Below are 19,397 nucleotides of genomic sequence, written 5' to 3'. Positions count from 1 at the left end.
TGGCCCTTTTTTAACTGGCTCTGTTCATATTCCTCTTTGAATAAAAACATGAATGAAAACTTGCAACTTTACCACAGCATCATTTTTTTTCGTATATGGGTCCGAAGAGATCTTTCCCCCTCATGTTATAATAGTGTTTTCCTGGTTTGCGAGAATATTTTTCCCGCCTAGTTTTTCTCGGTATAGAATATTCTGTTCCCTATATCTTCAGAGAATTTATGTCCCAAATATTCTATTCCCATGCAGGAAACTTGAAATGTCCAGTCCCGAACAAAGACTCATTTCGTTCTTCGGAATAATACTTCTTTCCTTCATTTTGCCATTTCTGTCATGTCCGTCGAATAACCATCACAACAATATGCATTTTCAAAATTCTTTGTGCATATTTGCGATGAACCACAGTGACTCAACATGTACTGCCGTGTTCATATTGAAATCTATGCACAACGTGCGGCGTGATCCGCGCGCTAACCACGCAGACATTTTGTGTGTTGTATTGATGGTTTCTCAAATGTATTACATTTCTGGGCCACGCGGTAAAACTGTGCCAAAATCAGTACGCACTACGACGGTGCGCGCGTGTGTGGTACCGGCTTATATGTACATTTGTGTACTGTGAACTGTAACGACAGCGCTTGGACAATTTATTGCACTGCGCTATTGTTTTTAGTTTTAATTCACTGGGGGAAGCCGTCAGCATGTCTTACTCAGATTTTAGTCTGGAAACCAAAAGACGGCGGGTGATTTGTTTGTTAATTTATTGTTCTGCACATTTTCAAAGTGTTTTACCTTGCCATATGAATGACCCAATTTACGTTAAAACATTGGCGTCAGTGCTGTCCGGAGTTGGAGATCGCATTCGAATTTAACACTTGCAATACTAGTACTTACCGGAGGTGTTAAACTCCGTAGCTTTAACTCACATTGCAGGATCGACGAAACGCCAGTTCCCTCAGCTCTGAGTACTCTGTGCACAATTTGCAACAGTGGCTGGCGTAACAAAAATTGCGAAGGGCTTACTTAAATCAGTTTATTGTGATTCGCCTGCAAAAACCTATACGCCATTTATCAGGCATGCAACTTTTCCTCAGATCAGCTGATTTCCTCCTTTTTTTTTTACTTCCCATGTGTGCCATTGAACACAGAAAAACACTGTACAAAGTCTGTGAAAAATTTGAATTTCCTCTTTCTTTTGTGATTTCCCAGTTGCATGCCTGATTTATATAACCTGATACATGTACATTTATTACTTTTGATTTATTTAATTTACCCCGGTTCTATTTTCTTTTCGCCACTGTAATTACCTGAAGAACGGGATTCATGATCAATAAATGGGTAGGTATTTCTGGGGGAAAATTCACTCTTGAATATAACTGTTGTGGCGTTAATATGATTTCTTTAAATATGGGGTGTGTAGGGCACTACATGTACACTTCATTTCAGAAACCCAGTTATCAAGTACAGTGTTTCACACGTTTTTCCTGTGGAAAGTTATATGAAAAGCACCTGTAGGAAAACAAGAAGGTTCCAGTAAATGTAATTTTCTTTCTCCTGTGGTGGTATTTTTCTTGTCCATTTTATGCCATTGTTTTGAATTTAATTGCCTTTAGACTGTTTTGCTCTTAGAATTTTTATCCGGGTTGATTGGTGTTCTAATTTGGATGTTTCAAATTTGTTTTTGTTTTCTCCAATTTTTTTTCGCTGTTTTTCTTTAATTCGCCAACGTGTTTAATATGATTTTTTATGATCTTATACAATGTAGTTAGTTACACTGTAGGACTATAATTTTTCTTTTCGTCTGACACATCATCGCCGTGACAGTTTTTACAAACTTTTGCCTAAACCAGGAAACGTTTTCTTTTTCTTTTGAACACCGAACGTGGCCGAGTTAACTCGTGGCTCAAGTGTAACAAACGGAATACATGTATCTCCAAGCGCAATACATGTACATAGGCCTAACTTGGAACAGCTCGTAAACTTGCTCGCACTGAGAATGTTGAAGTCGGCATTGATCATATTACCTTGGGAAAAAAGAAAGTGTCTTTAAGTACTTGGGAGTCTTGGATGATAGTAATACTTATTGCCAAAATCATGTCACAAAGACAGCGTTAAAATTAAAAACAAAAGCTGTTTATTTTAGAATTCTGACTTTCATAGGTTCCTGATTTTATTGTTCGTTGTCAGTGTTTTGTTACAGGGCACACCTCAGACGGTAACCGCAGGGTGATGGTTTCGTGTGTAGTAGCATTTGATCGCCAGTACAATCAACCGAGCACAGCTTCGCATGTTTTCAGCAAACCCCAAGTCCCGGCAAAACCAATGCCCCAGTGACAAGATCGTCATCCAATGGGTTTAAAAGATCAATTCTCGCGCGCCATTTGGTCTCTTTTAGCGCCGCCTCAAAAGAATTTCCCCTGGCCTACTTCTTATCTCCGAAAAAGATACACTGTATTACAAATGCAAGTCGGCTGTCAATCATTGACTGGAAGCCCAAGCTTTGCCCCAAAGGAATTTATTTAAAAGATACTCGTAATTTTATTCCCCGGATGAATTCGCCTTTTGGCCCAAAACCCTTATTCAACCTGTTAATCCCAAGAAACAGGGCCTAACATATTCAAAATAACTTCATACGTTTGTTCTTTGTCCACTTGTAGGAAATTGTATTTGAAAATTAATTTAAAAAAATCCACTACCCCATCAATTCGAAAATGACCTTAATAATTTCCAAACACATTTTTTCTCGCTTTCACATAGAGAAAAAGTTAAATTATTTTACCAGCCCATTCATTTAAAGACCTCAAAAACTCAACGAATAGATTTTGGTGATTAATTTATTGAGTAGTTTACGGTTTATCAATTTAGACAATCTAAAAAAAAAACTTAGTCAATTAAATTTACGGAACTCCCAAACTCATTCACGACAGATTCCAGGGGGAAATTTTATACGATTTATGTCTGGGTTTTCATGTATCAAATATAAACAAGTGATCTATATATACATGGAAATTAAATTACAGGCCTTAAAGAAAATCTTTACTTTACCCACATATTACGAGGTGAGAATAAATACGTAAGAATAAATCAAGATACTGTGTACTATGATGAATGTACTATGAAAAACAAAGATAAATCCTGAACCTTTTATAAATTTACCCCAGAACAGAATAAATTCCAGTGGTTAATTTAATGGACCTTTTTCTGATTCCCTTGTTTTTAAACAAAAAATGGCAAGGGGGAGTTTCAATGTTGCTTTTCTGATCTCCTACATATTTTCCCAATGGATTTCAAAGGGAGTTCTCTGTTTTTCCTGTTCGTGATGAAATGTGAATATTGCCCACAACCATTTAGTTGACAAGAATTATATTCTAAGGCTCAATACAAATATAAACGGTTTTATAAAATAGTTCTTAAAAAGTCAAAGCTATACACCACCCCTATCAAACCTTGGTCGGTTTCCTTTGATTAATTCCTGTTGTTCGAGAACTACACATCGAGGCTCTTATTGGTTGTTCGATAACGACGGTTGTCTTCCAAAGGATTCTGATTGGTGGAGTGTCTGGGCCGGGAAAGACTTATAGCGATTTATATCAAACAGCGAGACGCGCTCAGACGTATGGTCTGTCTTGAAGCGGAACAATTTAACCAGTAGGCGGTTTGCGCAAGCTGACTTGGAATTCTGTAGCGGACAAAGGTAAAGGGCGGACTCCTTCTGACCGAAAATTCCAGAGATCGTCTTACGGTCTAATTTGGTCGTGATGGGTGAAGGTTTTCGAGAAAGAATTTATTTGAAAGACACTCGTACATTTATTCCCCAGATGGACTTATTCGGGCTCTCTTGGCCCAAACCATATTTCAACCTGTATTTAATCTCAAAGACCGCCTTACATTTCAAAGTAAGTAAAATTTACAAAACGCATTTTTTTTCTCAGCTCGTAGGAAATTGTGTCTTGAAAAAAAAAAAATAATCCACTGCAGTAAAATATTCCAAATAATTTTTAGGGGTTATTTACCACATATTATATGGCTTTCTAGACACTTTAAGAAAAAAAAACATTGTTTAACCAGCCCTTTTGTTTAAAGACCTCAACAAGACAACGGATAAATTATGGAGATACAATTAATGCCTATACCATTAATGTTCCATCGCTTTAATTTAAAAACTTTAAATTTTACAGAACTCATAAACACGTTCCAAGCATATTCCACGGGGAAATTTAATACTATCCATGTCTGGTTGTTCTTGTATCTAACAAAGAGTTTATAATAATGCACAACTGCAACTCTTGGCAATATTATAGCAGATTGTTCCCGCCCGAAGCTGAAAAGTGCATCATACCCACATAATGATCATTACGAGGTAAGAATATTAAATAGGTAAGACTAAATCGAGGAACATGTAGTATAAAATCCTGAACTGTAGTTCACGGACATGGAATAAATTCCAGAGGTTAATTTAATGGAATTTATTCCTGGTTCTACAATTGTTTTTAATGAAAACGGGGAATGTAAACTTTAAATCTTAATTTTCTGAGGGGTTTTGGAGGGGTTAATGTAACATAATTTATGTCTAGTGCTAGTGTTTGAAGGAGAAAATATTTTAATTGACATGAGCCCATTAAAACCAGGAACTCAACAATTTTACGAATTACATCCAGAGTTTCTAGGTTTATTATTTTTAAGTATTTCATCTCCGGTATTTTAAAAATAATAAGTGTACTGCACACAATAGATCATTGCTTGATTCTGGCGGGGCCGACAGCGATGTGGACAGTCTCTTATTCAAAAAAGCATGTTCCAAAATGATAACACAATCGAATTTTTTGGTTGTGACTGCTGCACTGGCACCGCTTTAATTTCTCACTGTGCACATTGAGATCCTGCTAGGGCAGTTAAAGTCATGGAGTTCAACACCTACTCCTGGCAGTAACCAAGTAAATAATGCGGTCTTACTACACACAACACGCGAATAATAATTTAGCATAAATTGGGTCATTCAAGTAGCAAATTAAAACACTGAAATGTACGGACTACTACAGAACAATGCAATTAATAATAAAATCACCCGCCATCCTTTGTTTCCGTAATAAAATCATAGTAAGACCATGAAGCTATAAATCGGAGTTTCATAACTCTATAGGCTAAGACATTATCCTGACGGCCTCCCAGTAAACACATGGGGCAGCGTAAATTACAAAATGTCTGAGTGTTGTTTCTCAGTACAACGTACGTGTACCTTATATGCGTTAAACATGTACAAAACCCAAACGTATGCGCTCTGCGTGTTCATACTGTGTGGCCGTTGATCGTATGCGTATTAGTTGATCTCCATTAGATTATATCAATGTGTGTGGCCATGTGTGCGGCACAGAAATGTAAACCGATCGATAAAAAAGAATGTTTGCGCGTGCCGCGCGCGCGCAGGTCACACAGAACGTAGTGCGTAGATTTCAATGTGTAAATGGCCATCCAGACTTTCATCTGTGTCATAATTCCGTGTGGTAATGAAAGAAGGAGTTTTGTACATGACACGTACATATATAATGTACATGTAGCAGGCTATGGGGCATAAACCTCAGAAAGCCCCCTTTGCTGTTCACCCTTCCTTTCAGTTTCTAGACACAATAAAGTGGATATGTAAGGTCCTCGAGAGTCGTAAGTAAAATATCTGACTGAATAAAGACCTACGAATGTCCAAATTATGATAAAAAGATGAGCAATGAAAAGCTATTTCACGAGGAAGGAAAAATACCTGACAAAAGATAAAATAATCCGCAGAAAAAAAATATCCAATTATTTTGAAGGAAGCAAGCATCTACATGGATAGCGACGAAAGAAAGAGTCTGCAATCAAGACTGGAAATTTCACGCTTCCTGCAGGGGAACAGAATGCTCTAGGGATAAATTCACCGCAGAGATAGGGACAAAATATACTAACTGGCGAAACTGTCGGTGGTTGGGGGGGGGGCGGGGCGTAATCTCCTTCCATTTTTCCGAAAATTCGAACTCATCAATTGAAACACGTTGTGCTTTAATGACAAGTTACGATTTTTTATTCAAACGAGGAATGAAATCTTGGCCGGTGAGAAAATGGCCAGTATATCTTTCAAAATATTACTGTTCTGAAAAAAATAAAACCTCTCGAGTAATCGCTGACAGCCAGATGATAACAGTGTATCTCTTCTTTCACAAAGAGTCGGCAGCATGCTTCTCCTGTTGCATCCATGAGGAAAGTCTTTGACGATTAAGAGGAGAAGTACTAGGCCCCGCAAGGCAAAACCTCTCGAAGTATAGATGGGGCAAAACAAATGCTCTTCGGCAAAATGATTTTTTTTTTCAATGTAAGATGATGTCTCATAACCGCCAAACCTACTGGTTTGCTGGAATCCTGCTTCTGCATGCACAATTTTAACGTGTTTTTACATAGGGTTATGTTGCCTCTCTGGGCATTCATATATTTTCCACTAAATTAAGTCGGGCACAATTTACAGACGGTGTTGTAATTTTGTAATTGTGCGTCAGCTGGAAGCCAGACTGAGGGAGCGATGGTCATTGTATCTGGAACCTCTAAACGCTTTTAATAAATTAGTAATGAATTATCACAATATGTAAGGGAGCAGACTGATGACCAGCCTGGCCTGGCAGCGCATACACGATGTCAATTTCGCTTTATGGTCTGACGTAAAACCAACTGCATTTTTGAACCACAAATTCAAGACAATGGTGCTCTTTGATGCGTGATCCTGGAATGTAAGCCAAGGTATCATTAAAAAGTACAAAGCTTCATCTTTAACATGATACTAAACTTTTTGCTAGTAAACGTATTGTCTGGCCATAATAAACCTTTAAAGTAGGATTACTTTTTTTTCTTCTTCGACACCCTGCTGTTTTTAAGTAAGTCCGTAATCTAAATAAATAAAGAAGAAACTGAATCGTCTGCAAGTGTTGTCAAATCAGGTGTAACTTAATTAAAATAAATCTCAACGCCTGAGGAAGATATTTGCATTTTTTTGTTTAGCTCCGAGTTTCTTTTAAAAAAACACACCTTTCATAGAACAACGGAAATGGAAAGCGGCAGCATTCTCGAGCAGCTGCAGGCTGCGAGTATAATAGTCACATCCTCTGTCTCTTAAACAAGATTTCTGGCTACGCAACTGGCAGTCCCGGACATCGCAGGGAGCCTCCCTAGCAACAGTATTTCTAGGCAACCGGGTTGGAATGAGACAATGGTCACGCTCCCGTGGCTCGAATTACAACGTGATTGGCAATCACTCCGGTTGAGCGTCGGTGTAAGGAACGTCCTATATGAAAGCAACCAATGGCGGATTTATTTGCCGGGAACCGGCTCATTTAATTGGCTGATATTATCATCACTGTTCACCAGCAAAGAGCCCTCCATTTACTGGCGGCACTCCAGTTGAGCGTCGGCGTAAGGAACGTCAACAATTTATGAAAGCAACCAATGGCGTAATTATTCGCCGGGAACCGGCTCATTTAATTGGCTGAGATATTATCATCCCTGTTCACCAGCAAAGAACCCTCCATTTACTGGCGGCACTCCAGTTGGGCGTCGGCGTAAGGAACGTCAACAATTTATGAAAGCAACCAATGGCGTAATTATTCGCCGGGAACCGGCTCATTTAATTGGCTGAGATATTATCATCCCACCAGCAAAGAACCCTCCATTAACTGGCGGCACTCCAGTTGGGCGTCGGCGTAAGGAACGTCAACAATTTATGAAAGCAACCAATGGCGTAATTATTCGCCGGGAACCGGCTCATTTAATTGGCTGAGATATTATCATCCCTGTTCACCAGCAAAGAACCCTCCATTAACTGGCGGCACTCCAGTTGGGCGTCGGCGTAAGGAACGTCAACAATTTATGAAAGCAACCAATGGCGTAATTATTCGCCGGGAACCGGCTCATTTAATTGGCTGAGATATTATCATCCCTGTTCGCCAGCAAAGAACCCTCCATTTACTGGCGGCACGTCACAAATTCGGGTTTCTTACAGCTGAATTCAAACAAGAGATGTATTGTATCAATTTCATTGAATAATGTCGCTACCAATCATTTTCTGGAAGGCTATTTCGGAGCTGAGCTTTGATTTGAGATTCTTTTTTCAGAAACCGGGGAAGATTTTGGGGGATTAACATTCCAAGTCAAAATAATTTATTAAATGTTGCTCCACGTTATGTTTGGCGTTTTTTTTTTTTGTCGTAGTAGATTTCATTCTTTGCTCATTAAAAAAAACCGTTTGGCCTGCAATATTTTGTGTAAATGTTGCTCTAGAATATAATTATTTCGGAATATATTTTGACATTAGGTATTAGGTGAAAGGGTTTTTGTTAATCTTATTCTTATTCCTTTCAAAATTATTTTCCAAAACTATTGCATCATTTGTATTTTGATAATATGATCCCCCTTTATCTACAGAAGAATTAACTGAGACTTAATTCAGAAAGTAATGCATGGGCAAGGGTGTTTGAAATCGTTTTAATTAAAATTAAAAAAAAAATATAAAGAGAATGAGACATATTATATCACATTGAAATAACTCCTATTTATTTGTTGTCTGTCTCTAGCTCTCTGCAGCCGAGACGATTAAAGGGGTGACGATTTTATTCTTCGTTTATTACAAAAAGCTGCATGGCCTACATTATTCTGTTTAAATATTCTACTCTTGAATGTATTTTGGAACATGTACACATTGCTTTTGACGTTCAGTATTAAATTTAGGGCTATTGTTAGTCTTGATCATATTCATTTAAAAAAAAATTAAAAGTATTATTCGTATTAAATTTCTTCTGGAATTTACAAAAGAAAAACTTAGAGTTCACAATTTAACGGGCTGGGGTTTTTGAAACTGTTTTGCTTTAACAAAGAAAAAGAAAAGAAAACAAATCCCATAAAAATACGAAAACCCGAGCCTACCTCGTATTAAATTTTCCCCTGGAATCTACAAAACAATTAACTGAATGTTCAAAATGTAACGGACTAGGGTGTTTTAAAAAAAAATAGAGAACCAGACGTAAATCTCTCTCTGAGAAAATAATCTCTCTCTGAGAAAATAACAGGGGCTGACGATTTTATTCCGAGTCTATTTTCAACAACAACAACAACAAAAAAAAAACTTCCCAATAATGATTGACAGCTATCTGATAACAATGTATCTCTTCGTTCACAAAGAATTGGCAGCATGCTTCTCTTGTTACATTCACTTCTTGTATTACATCCGTTGGAGATTCTTTGATGATTAAGTGAATGTAAGAACTGAAAAAGGATGGCCAATCAGTCACTGCCCTTTCACAAATTCTTATTTTAATTGGCTAAAGACCGTAGCCCTAGTTTCTGTTCCCCTTGTGTTTTGATTGGACGGCAGTTACTGCATTTGGGAGTATGCTTTCTAACAAGGTGCCGGCAATTTTTTTTTTTTTTGACTGGGGGAGGGGGAATTGTTCAGGGTGTAGTGATTCGTTTCACCTGGATTAGCCAACTTGTGGGAAATGAACGGCGCAAAGACGGCCGTCCCAGGGCGAAAAGCCAAGCCGGTATTTCCGGCGATGTGCCGTCTGTCTTCCACACACAGGCGTTCCCCACTCGTGAAGCCACACGTGGTACAATTCGCCAAAGAGGAGCCGACTTTTTTTACTGGGAGGGAATTTTTAAGGTGTAAAAACTTGTTCCTCTTTGAAAGGACATCATTCAGCCGCCAATTTGCGGGAAATTAACGGCGCAAAGACGGCCGTCCCAGGCGCAAAGCCAAGCCGGTATTCCGGGGCGGTGTGCGGTCTGTCTTCCCCACGCGTGGGATAGTTTTCCCCGCGCGTGGAGCCACGCGTGGGACAAAGCGCCAAATCTAATCCCGCATTTTATTCCCGCGCGTGATTATCGCGTTGAGCCGGTCTCCGTCTTTCTGTCAGTGAAAGAAGTATTATTCCGAAGAACAAAATGAGTCTTTGTTCGGGACTGGACATTTCAAGTTTCCTGCATGGGAATAGAATATTTGGGACATAAATTCTCTGTAGAGATAGGGAACAGAATATTCTATACCGAGAAAAACTAGGCGGGAAAAATATTCTCGCAAACCAGGAAAACACTATTATAACATGAGGGGGAAAGATCTCTTCGGACCCATATACGAAAAAAATGATGCTGTGGTAAAGTTGCAAGTTTTCATTCATGTTTTTATTCAAAGAGGAATATGAACAGAGCCAGTTAAAAAAGGGCCAGTATCTTTCATAATAATCTGCTCCGGAGAATAAAAAAAAACACTTCCCAAAGAATGATTGACAGCCAACTAATAGCGGTGTCGTCGGCAGCATGCCTCTGTTGTCCAATTGACTTCTCGAATTACATCCGTGTAGAGTTTCTTTGTTGACTAAGGGTCATGGTCTGCAGCCAATTAAAGTAGGAATTTGTGAGATGGCAAGATGTGATTGGTCGTCGTTTGTCGTTCTGACATTCAGCTTCGTTCCACTTGTGTTTGATTGGACGGCAGTACTGCCTTGGGAAGTATTCTTTCATAGAACTTGAGAAGGAGCCGACTTTTTTTTACTGGGCGGGAATTTTTAAGGTGTAAAAACTTGTGCCTCCTTGAGTTGACATCATTCAGCCGCCAACTTGCGGGAAATTAACGGCGCAAAGACGGCCGTCCCAGGCGCAAAGCCCAGCCGGTATTCCGGGGCGGTGTGCGGTCTGTCTTCCCCGGCCCCACGCGTGGGATAGTTTTCCCCGCGCGTGGAGCCGTGCGTGGAGCCACGCGTGGGACAAAGCGCCAAATCTGTTCCCGCATATTTTTCCCGCGCGTGATTATCGCGTGGAGCCGCTCTCCGTCTTTCTGTCAGTGCCCATGTGCAAAACACTGCGGCGTACACGCGATAACCACGCGTGATTAGCGCGATAAACACGCGGTAAACCTAGCTAGTGATAAAATGTAAATAGCGTGGTATGCGTGTTATCGCAGGAGTCTAGATTCTTTCGCTCCACACTGTACATTGTGTAGACTAATCAGGCAACAGCCGTTTTCTGCGGTGGCACCGTAAGCTCGCGCAAGTCAGGCTCAGGTAATACGCACACATTCCGGGCTCCTTCGACCAATAGTGTTACATGTGTACCAAAATGCACACGCGTCTCGTCTTTAAGAATGCGTGCAGCTTTTGCGCTGACATGGCACTGCCGCAAAAATGGCTTCTAATTTTGTTCGGTGAATTACACAGATACATGTACGTGCGTGTACTTTTACGTTGTGTGTGTTTGGACCCTAATCGATCACTGTGTCCTGTACTGGTAGCTGCAATGTTACGCGAAGAACGTCATGTGATCGCATCCGTTGCGCATTTCATGCGCCTATATGACCATTTTTTTACTGTACCGGTATGTGCGTTAAGATTTCAAGTCAGAAAATCCGGACGTGCGTCAGGTCTAGGTTAGATGTCTTTGATGCGTATGTACGTACCGGTACACATGCAAATTTCATTCACAAACAGCGCCACCTGGTGTTAAGTGGTGTCCATCCACCTCTTTACCAATTCCAACCTTGAAAAATGTTGATAAGTTTTGTTCCATCATTATCACTCTTGTTTTCAACACCGACCTGCACTGAAGGCCTTAGCTATTAACAGTTTCACTAATGAGAAGGTACCCTTTAAATTCTTGCAAACCGGTAACCACGTCATCAGTTCTCAATCAGCAGATGGCATCCCAATCAGACGGGGCTGTGACGGGCACCAGTCCGCCAGCCAGAAATCATTAAATGCGACGGAGGGAGCAGCATTCGTATTGATTCACAGCCCTTACCCCCCCCCCCCCCCCCCTCCCCCCTGCTGGAAAATATTGAATTCGAAAACATTAAAGTTAGACAAATGGACTTCAGTCAATTAATTAATGGGTTCACGTGTGCAGGTGTATTTGAAATATTGAAGGCCTGAACATGTACCGTACTGTACTGTAGGGCCTACAATACATGTACACATGTACACAACAGTTTCTGGGGGCTTCTTTATAAGAACATGATCGGCTGTTACACTGTTACGCATTTGAATGTATGCTCATAGGTACTGTACACAAGTCACTGGTGTACGGGTAGGAGTGAATTCAGGCGATTCACAATGCAGTGCGCCACCAAGAGTTTGTGCATTGTGGGAGATGGTCGACAAATTCGCAGCGCGGGCTATTTGAAATGTTAAGTTTTTTCCGGTCATTAGTTTCATAAGCGTATGATTCGAGTATCTGTTTGCCCTTTTCTTTTAATCAATATTGTGTTTTTTTGTAAGGCGGCAGAATGCTATACCCCTATCTATAACAAATTAGCTCAAGTTGTCTACTGACACTCGTTCAAATGGGTCGTGTTTTGTCGATCGTAAACTTGAAAAATGGACTCTCCATGGCAAACTCTTGGTGGCGCACTACCGGTACATTGTGAATCGCCCGAATTGTTCTTTTCGGTTGCAGACCAGTAAATCGGTCCGAAATTGCCTGTGCCGGCCAAATCACGATTTGCATGCCCTCAAAATCTTCAGTATTTGAGCATGCTGTGGGCCATGAACTTGAGGGTTTGTAAAAAACATGGGTGGAAGCCGTGCACAGGACTGTGAGCTTGTAGTTCCGTTCAATTTGGATGAAATTGGGGCCCTTAAAGCACTCTGTTTTGCAATGGAGTGTAGGCATCGTTTTTCAACATGGCGATGGGCTTCAGGACTATTTTCAGGGGTGATCATCTTCGGATGGAAATTTCTCCTAAAAGTCATCAGTTAACCCCCCCAAAAATTGAAAAAGAAAATGAAAGATGATGAAATAAGCTTTAATTTGATGCGTGTCTTGAACACCTTGGAGAGTTGTGAGTATTTTTCCCGAATTTCTGAAGTGGGAGCATTTACCATTGGGGTCTATGGAAGTTTATTTACTGGTCTGCAACCTTTAAGACAACTTCACTGATGTCATGGCCAATAATTATTGAACCGAACAATTTTTTAAGGCACTCCTTTAATGCAACCCATGTGACATGTTCTGGCCGATGAGAAATGTTTGAGTATAAATATAACATCACCGCGATACATTTCCTTGTCCAAGAGGAAACCAAATTGATAAAATTATAACTTGTAAGTCACAATTCCATAAAGAAATTTTTGAGGAAGTTGATTAATTTTTTTAAAATGAAGTCTTGAAAGTAAGTTAAAAACTGTAACAAGTTATTTAGGCATGGCAAGAAAACCGATTCATTTTTCAACTTTATGTAAAATTTTGATGAAATCAAATATTTCATCTTCATGGTTAAATCCTTGAGTTCTGTTGTGGGTACTTACACATGTACGTATGTACGCAATCACGGCATAATTGGAGCCCCTGTTGACCTTGCGCAAATTAAAACGTCAACATACTGCGGCTTGCCATCACGTACCGCAAACACACGTCACCCTAGGGCTTATTCCCCCCCCCCCCCTCCCCCACCTAGCCAAAGATCGCCACTCTGCGACCCATCACGCGCTAAAACTCCTTCTGGCCTGGCCAGAAAATCAGATTTGTGGACAGGAATAAATGGATAATTACTGCAAGGCGGCGCCTTAGTGGAAGACCCATGTGTGTGCGTTGGTGTGTGGGTGTCTGTGTGTTGGGGGGGGGGGGGGAGGGGGGGGCTTTGATGGTGTGGGGGGGGGGAGGCTAGAACGACATGTGGTACTAGTCTAAGATGAAGGTCATATATTGCATGACTGATGTGAGTTAATTAACAACAGTCGACAGCTCAAACTCACATGCATGGTACTGGGTACATGTACACGGAAACATGTATGCGTTTGTTTGTGGTATAAATCGAGGACATACATGTACACGTGTAACATCATCGGTGAATCGAGGACAGGAACCAAATTGAGGACAACCTCGATTGGAAAACGTGTACAAAATCAATAAAAGCTATTGCGAAAAAGTACCGTAAGTAGTACTAACAAAGGAAAAGGGAAGAGGAACAAAAGAAAATCCTTGATTTACACCATAAACAAACGTGGGTGTACCGGTACGTGTAAGTGTCAACGTTTTGTATCCATGTGTGTTTGATACAGTGTATACTGATTGCATTCAGCACCTATCTTGGAGGTGTGTATTGTTATTTCACGAACAATGAATACACAGGTCTGCTCATGTGAATCCCTGCTGAACAAAAGCACACGCCTCAAACATGGCTGCATGCATTGCAAAACATTCTATACGTGAAGATTTCTGAGTGAGAAAAAAACGGAAACCATTTTTTGAGTGACCCGTTACAAGCCAAATCAGGTGACAATATACCGTAGCAACAGTGTATTTAGTCTAGGGAAATCAAATTCTAATGCAAAAGTGTGGTGAATGAACGCACACAGGTTTTCGAGACAGTCTTCCAATTAAACCCACACGGCTCATTAGTTCAAGCATAATGCAAGCACTTGCTAAATTACATGTACATGACTGAGTTTTAGAAATAAATGAGTGAAATTGACAATATCGTGTTTCTTGATCAAAAGTTTGTGCATGGTTTTTAATGCTTTCTCAAAAAGTGTCAAATTTGTGTAGCCTCTGAGCTGAAACTTCAACAGGTTTGATAACTAGCCATATTTAAATATCAACGTTTTCCATACATGTACCAACAAGTTAATTAATTTTTGTTCAAAAATTTATATGATGTACTTTGGCACTTTTTGATGTTGTAATTTATAACGAATCCAACCCTAGGCTACCATTAATGGTTGACAATAAAAATTGCCCTCACCTTACCCTACCTACATGTAGGTTTTGAACATTCTTCTTTAGATATGAGTTCATGTCATGCGTGGTGTCATTATTGGATACGAAAACAAATGATCCTACAGTGTATGCCTAGGGACACTAGGTCCTGGAACAGCCCAATTGGGCTACAAAACGCGCTTTGAACGAGATGATGATAATCGGAAATAACTTTTAAAAGTAGGATATAAACATCCACACAACTATCCTTTCAAAACTGGGCGTTTTTGTGTTATTCCTGTATTAAGCGTGCGTGAACGAATTTCGGGGTCCACTTTTGCGACCCCGTAAATTCGAGCTGTTTGGACGCTACATGTAGTTGTGATTTCATTCGTACGCGTAAAGTGTTCGCCTTTTGCGGACGTTGAAGAAACCACAATTTTTTGCATTGGTGATTGGTCACCGCACGCTGTTCCCGAGACACACAATGTGTATAGTGTACACTGAGAACGACACGAAAAACGTATTCGTACACCGTCGTAAACAAGCATTTTTTTCCCATCTTTTCTCGGGAACGGTAAGACATTAGGTTGGTTTCCTTTCAACCAGATGTTTGAAATAGGCTAAGTAAACAATCCAAAACATAACATTTTCGGGGATTTCAGGACCTGGTGCCCCTTTAATGAGCCAGTTTGGTATTCCAACTGCGCGTGCACACAATGATATGGGTCACGGGTCATTCAGGATAATCGAATGCGCATCGAATGCGCATGAACTCGCAGGGAGACGGGGCAAGACGTAACATCACATCAGCGATTTTATCCCAAATGACCTTTGACCTAGACTAGTACCGAACTGGTTTATTGTATTGGAGTGGAGTGCTGTGGCCTCCTGGTTAAGGGCACTGATTCGTGGTCTGTGGGTAAAGCTGCAGGTCGTGGGTTCGAGTCCTGGCGGGGTCATGGTGCGTGCGCCCTTGAGCAAGGCACTTTGTCACTCATTGCTTCTCTCCACCCAGGAGTAAATGGGTACCTAAATATGAGGGCAGTGATGGTTATTGTGATTGAATTAGCTTCCTTGCCCCTAACAGGCAGCATCGAGCTGTATACTCCCCAGGGAGCTGAGATGGTATATGGAATGTTTAATTGGCCCAATGATTAGGGGTAATAATAATGTAAAGTGCTTTGATCTTAGTTAAAAGCGCTATACAAGAACCTGTTATTATTATTGTTATACCTGATTTCTCATGCAATCTGATTTGGTTTTAAGAATACAAGAAAAATTATGTGATTTGACTGATGTCTCATGACCAAAGTTGACTAGCATTTACACATGTGCAGGTGTACATTGACCTTATTGTATTTCTTTCTCTTTTTTTCTCTGTGTGCACCTGAGCAGGTGGAACGGGAAATTGCAATTATGAAGTTGATTGAGCACCCTCACGTGCTGGGCCTCTACGACGTCTACGAAAACAGAAAATACTTGTAAGCAGATGTTTTACTTGGTGCAGTTTTCTCAGTCATAACAGCTTGTCCGTGTGTGGCACATAGATTTGGGGCAGTTGGGTGAGGGGTGGGGTTGATGATCCCTCGGTCAAGTTCTGTTTTTCCATGTTAGGCCCAAAAAAAAAGTAGTCGGTCTCTGGTCAGCGCACGTGTCGATTTTGATCATGCACGTCAATTTGTTTTTTCGTAAAAATTTTCCGCGGTAGCTACAACAGCGCCTTACATGTATATTGCCACACCGCCTCAAATTTTTGTCGTCAGCTCGACTCCAAATGATGGAGCGCATCTAGACAAATGATGGAGGACACCAAGGTATATGAGGACACAAAAAAAGCAAAATAGTACCCACCTTGTCTGTACAATCCAAGCTTGAAAAAAAAAAAAAGCAGCCCCCACCCCCCCCCCAAAAACGCATCGCCGCATCAATTCCGGAACTTTGGTCTGACCAGAGACCGACAATTTTATTTTTTGGCCTTAGTTGTCTTGCACCATTTGGAAAAGTAATTTTGACCTCTTCACCTTATCCGTTAAGGTGGAGTCAGAGGGCAATGGTTTTGTATCGCTTAGATAGGCATGAGTAAACCTTTCGTGCATTTATTGTTATTAAATTAAAATGACAAAGAATGCCCTCTGAGACACCTGCAAGGCATGAGGTCTATTGCCAGTGGGAGGGGGTGGGGGATCTGGCATGAATTTGAAGGTATTTAAGCAAAATCTTCTTTGTGGTCAAAATCTTCAAAGGTTCAAATCTATAAAAGCATTAGGACATGTGAACATACAGGATTTCCCCCCAAAAAAGTTGCCCAAGCAGATTTCCTTTAATTTGTCAAAAACTCACCTACCATAACATGAATGTTTCATCTTGATGGGGCACATTACATGTACTTACACTCTTGTATGTTCAGTCAAAATGCCATGGAAATCTGTTCACGATACAAACCAGAGATCTATAAATGTAACAGATTATGAAAGGCTATGGGGTTTTTACCCATTCCAATGGAATGAGATTTACACATTTAAATTAATTTACATCAGAGTGAAAAGGCCCATGACAATCTGATGCCTCCAAGCCGCCCTCCTGGGTGCGCCACTGTTTGTGAGGACTTGTGATTGACTTGTCAGGACTTGTCTTTGACTTATGAGGACTTGTGGTGGCCTTGTGATGGGCTTGATGTACATTGTTTTAACTTCATTGCCCACTCTTCTTTGCAGATATCTTGTATTAGAGCATGTCTCAGGAGGGGAACTCTTTGACTACTTGGTCAGGAAGGGACGGCTCACGCCGCGGGAAGCCAGGAAATTCTTCCGACAAATCATCTCGGCCATCGACTTCTGCCACTGCCACTCCATTTGGTGAGAAAATCAAGTGTCGAACAAATCAATACACTTTACCGGGTATTTTATATTGCATGGGTGATTTTGTATCTCGCCACATTATATTGGTCAGTAACTGCAGATACTGAGGTGGAAATACTATTAGGTATCCTGCGAGCGCGAGTGCAACACAGAATAATGTAATGCATAGATCTGTGTCCCACTGCTCCCACATTCGGCCGAGTGCTATGTTGGACACAGACGCACTACATTTTCCGTGTTCCACGAGCGCGAGCGTGATAACGAGTGTATCTTCAAGCAACTTGGAGTAACGCAATACATGGAGCCGTGGCCGTGCTACGTGGTTATATGTAGCACGGCTTGTTGCTATGGATCGACCAATCAGGATCGAAGATTCAAGTTTTGCTTGAAGATAAATGTAGATAACCTTTGCACAGCAGCCGTCTGATTTTTTGAAATAAAAAGTGCTACTGACAAATCATGTTTTGCGATAAAAAGATTTTGCATGGTTTTTCACTGTTTTACTTGACAAGTGTAATATCCACTGAGCTGAAACTTCAACAGGTTTAGATTTTGAACATTCTTTTTTAGATTTTGAGTGGTGTTATTATTGGAAACAAACAAAATGCTTGAAAGCAAACGATCATACAGATCTGGCTGCCAAATTCAGCTACGCCATCACAGCAGTAAAATCAATTAAGTGATTGTTTTTAACAACTACGAATTCCCTTGTCCACTTCTGTTGCCATGCATTTGTATACAGACTAGTAAAAACAGTCAGATCCCATTCGTGTAAACACTGACTAGTCAAATTCCATCAACAGACAAAAGAGGTAACTGGTTGGTACAGCTGGCTTATCAATTACCTCCAGTCAAAGCATGTTGTATCAAGTTAACAAAGGAATTCTTAACCGTTGAAAACAGTCACTTGATTGATTGTGACTGCTGTGATGGAGTGGGTGTAGCTAATTTGTCGGCTAGCACTAAGTTACAGATCACCTGTAGACTTTGTGTACACAATACAGCATTTCATAGTATGGCTACTATCTATTATACATGTATAACCAACATACAGATCCTTGTCATTTGATTGGTGGAACTTACATCACGTGTCATTCGTTTTTACTGCCATTCACGCCGGGCCTCAAAAAGTACTATCCGTACATGGGGAATGGAAAATATTATTGAACAGTTAGGATCATTCTTGTAATCTTGTCCATGACGCAGTATTTGTGTGCAAATGCATGCTGGTGTGCGCGTTCAGCGTTGCGCGTAGCGCGTATTGTTCCAAAGAGCCAGCGCTACAGCGTTGGGTTCAAACATTTTCGTGAAGGGGTGGTTTGGAAGAGAGAAATACATTTTTCACCAATTTTGTATTGAAATAAAAGTTCAAATATATCAAAATGAAAAGAATCTATATGTCAGTTATATAAAACAAATATTGAGTGGCTTTAAATTGTGACATGGGAGGAATATTATCGCTCGGTAAAATCTGGACTTTTCTAGTTCACTCGGTGATTCCACGCTGATCCACTCAATATTTGTATACTATACATGTAGGTCATTTTGTGGTGTACCAGGCAGTATTTTCACTTTGTTAATTTTTTTCTCTTCTTTTTCGGTCACATCAGTCACAGAGATTTGAAACCCGAGAATCTCTTGCTGGATGAGAAGAACAACATCCGAGTGGCGGACTTTGGCATGGCCTCGCTGCAACTGGACCAATCACTGCTAGAGACTAGCTGTGGGTCACCGCACTATGCATGCCCAGAGGTCATCAGGGTAAGCTGTGGGAAGGGGCAATTATTATTTTTTTTTACACAGCTTTCCAGGAGGAATTACAATAGAGACATTGGCAGATCCAGG

At 40.5% G+C, this 19,397-nt stretch overlaps 1 protein-coding gene across 1 annotated transcript in view; it reads left to right on the top strand.

Moving 5' to 3' along the window:
- Positions 1 to 19,397, top strand: part of LOC119725588 (serine/threonine-protein kinase BRSK2-like) — a 52,025-nt gene that overhangs the window by 14,974 nt on the left and 17,654 nt on the right. Inside the window, exons 3-5 of the mRNA XM_038197055.1 lie at positions 16,090 to 16,175; positions 17,409 to 17,549; positions 19,163 to 19,313. Of these exons, the coding sequence (XP_038052983.1) occupies positions 16,090 to 16,175; positions 17,409 to 17,549; positions 19,163 to 19,313 (378 nt within the window). The remainder of the gene's footprint in view (positions 1 to 16,089; positions 16,176 to 17,408; positions 17,550 to 19,162; positions 19,314 to 19,397) is intronic.

The sequence above is a fragment of the Patiria miniata genome, unplaced genomic scaffold (assembly GCF_015706575.1).
Source record: "Patiria miniata isolate m_02_andy unplaced genomic scaffold, ASM1570657v1 HiC_scaffold_1, whole genome shotgun sequence".
Lineage (NCBI taxonomy): Eukaryota > Metazoa > Echinodermata > Asteroidea > Valvatida > Asterinidae > Patiria > Patiria miniata.
The sequence above is the reverse complement of the archived record's forward strand: the minus strand, read 5'-3'. Positions and strand labels throughout refer to the sequence as shown.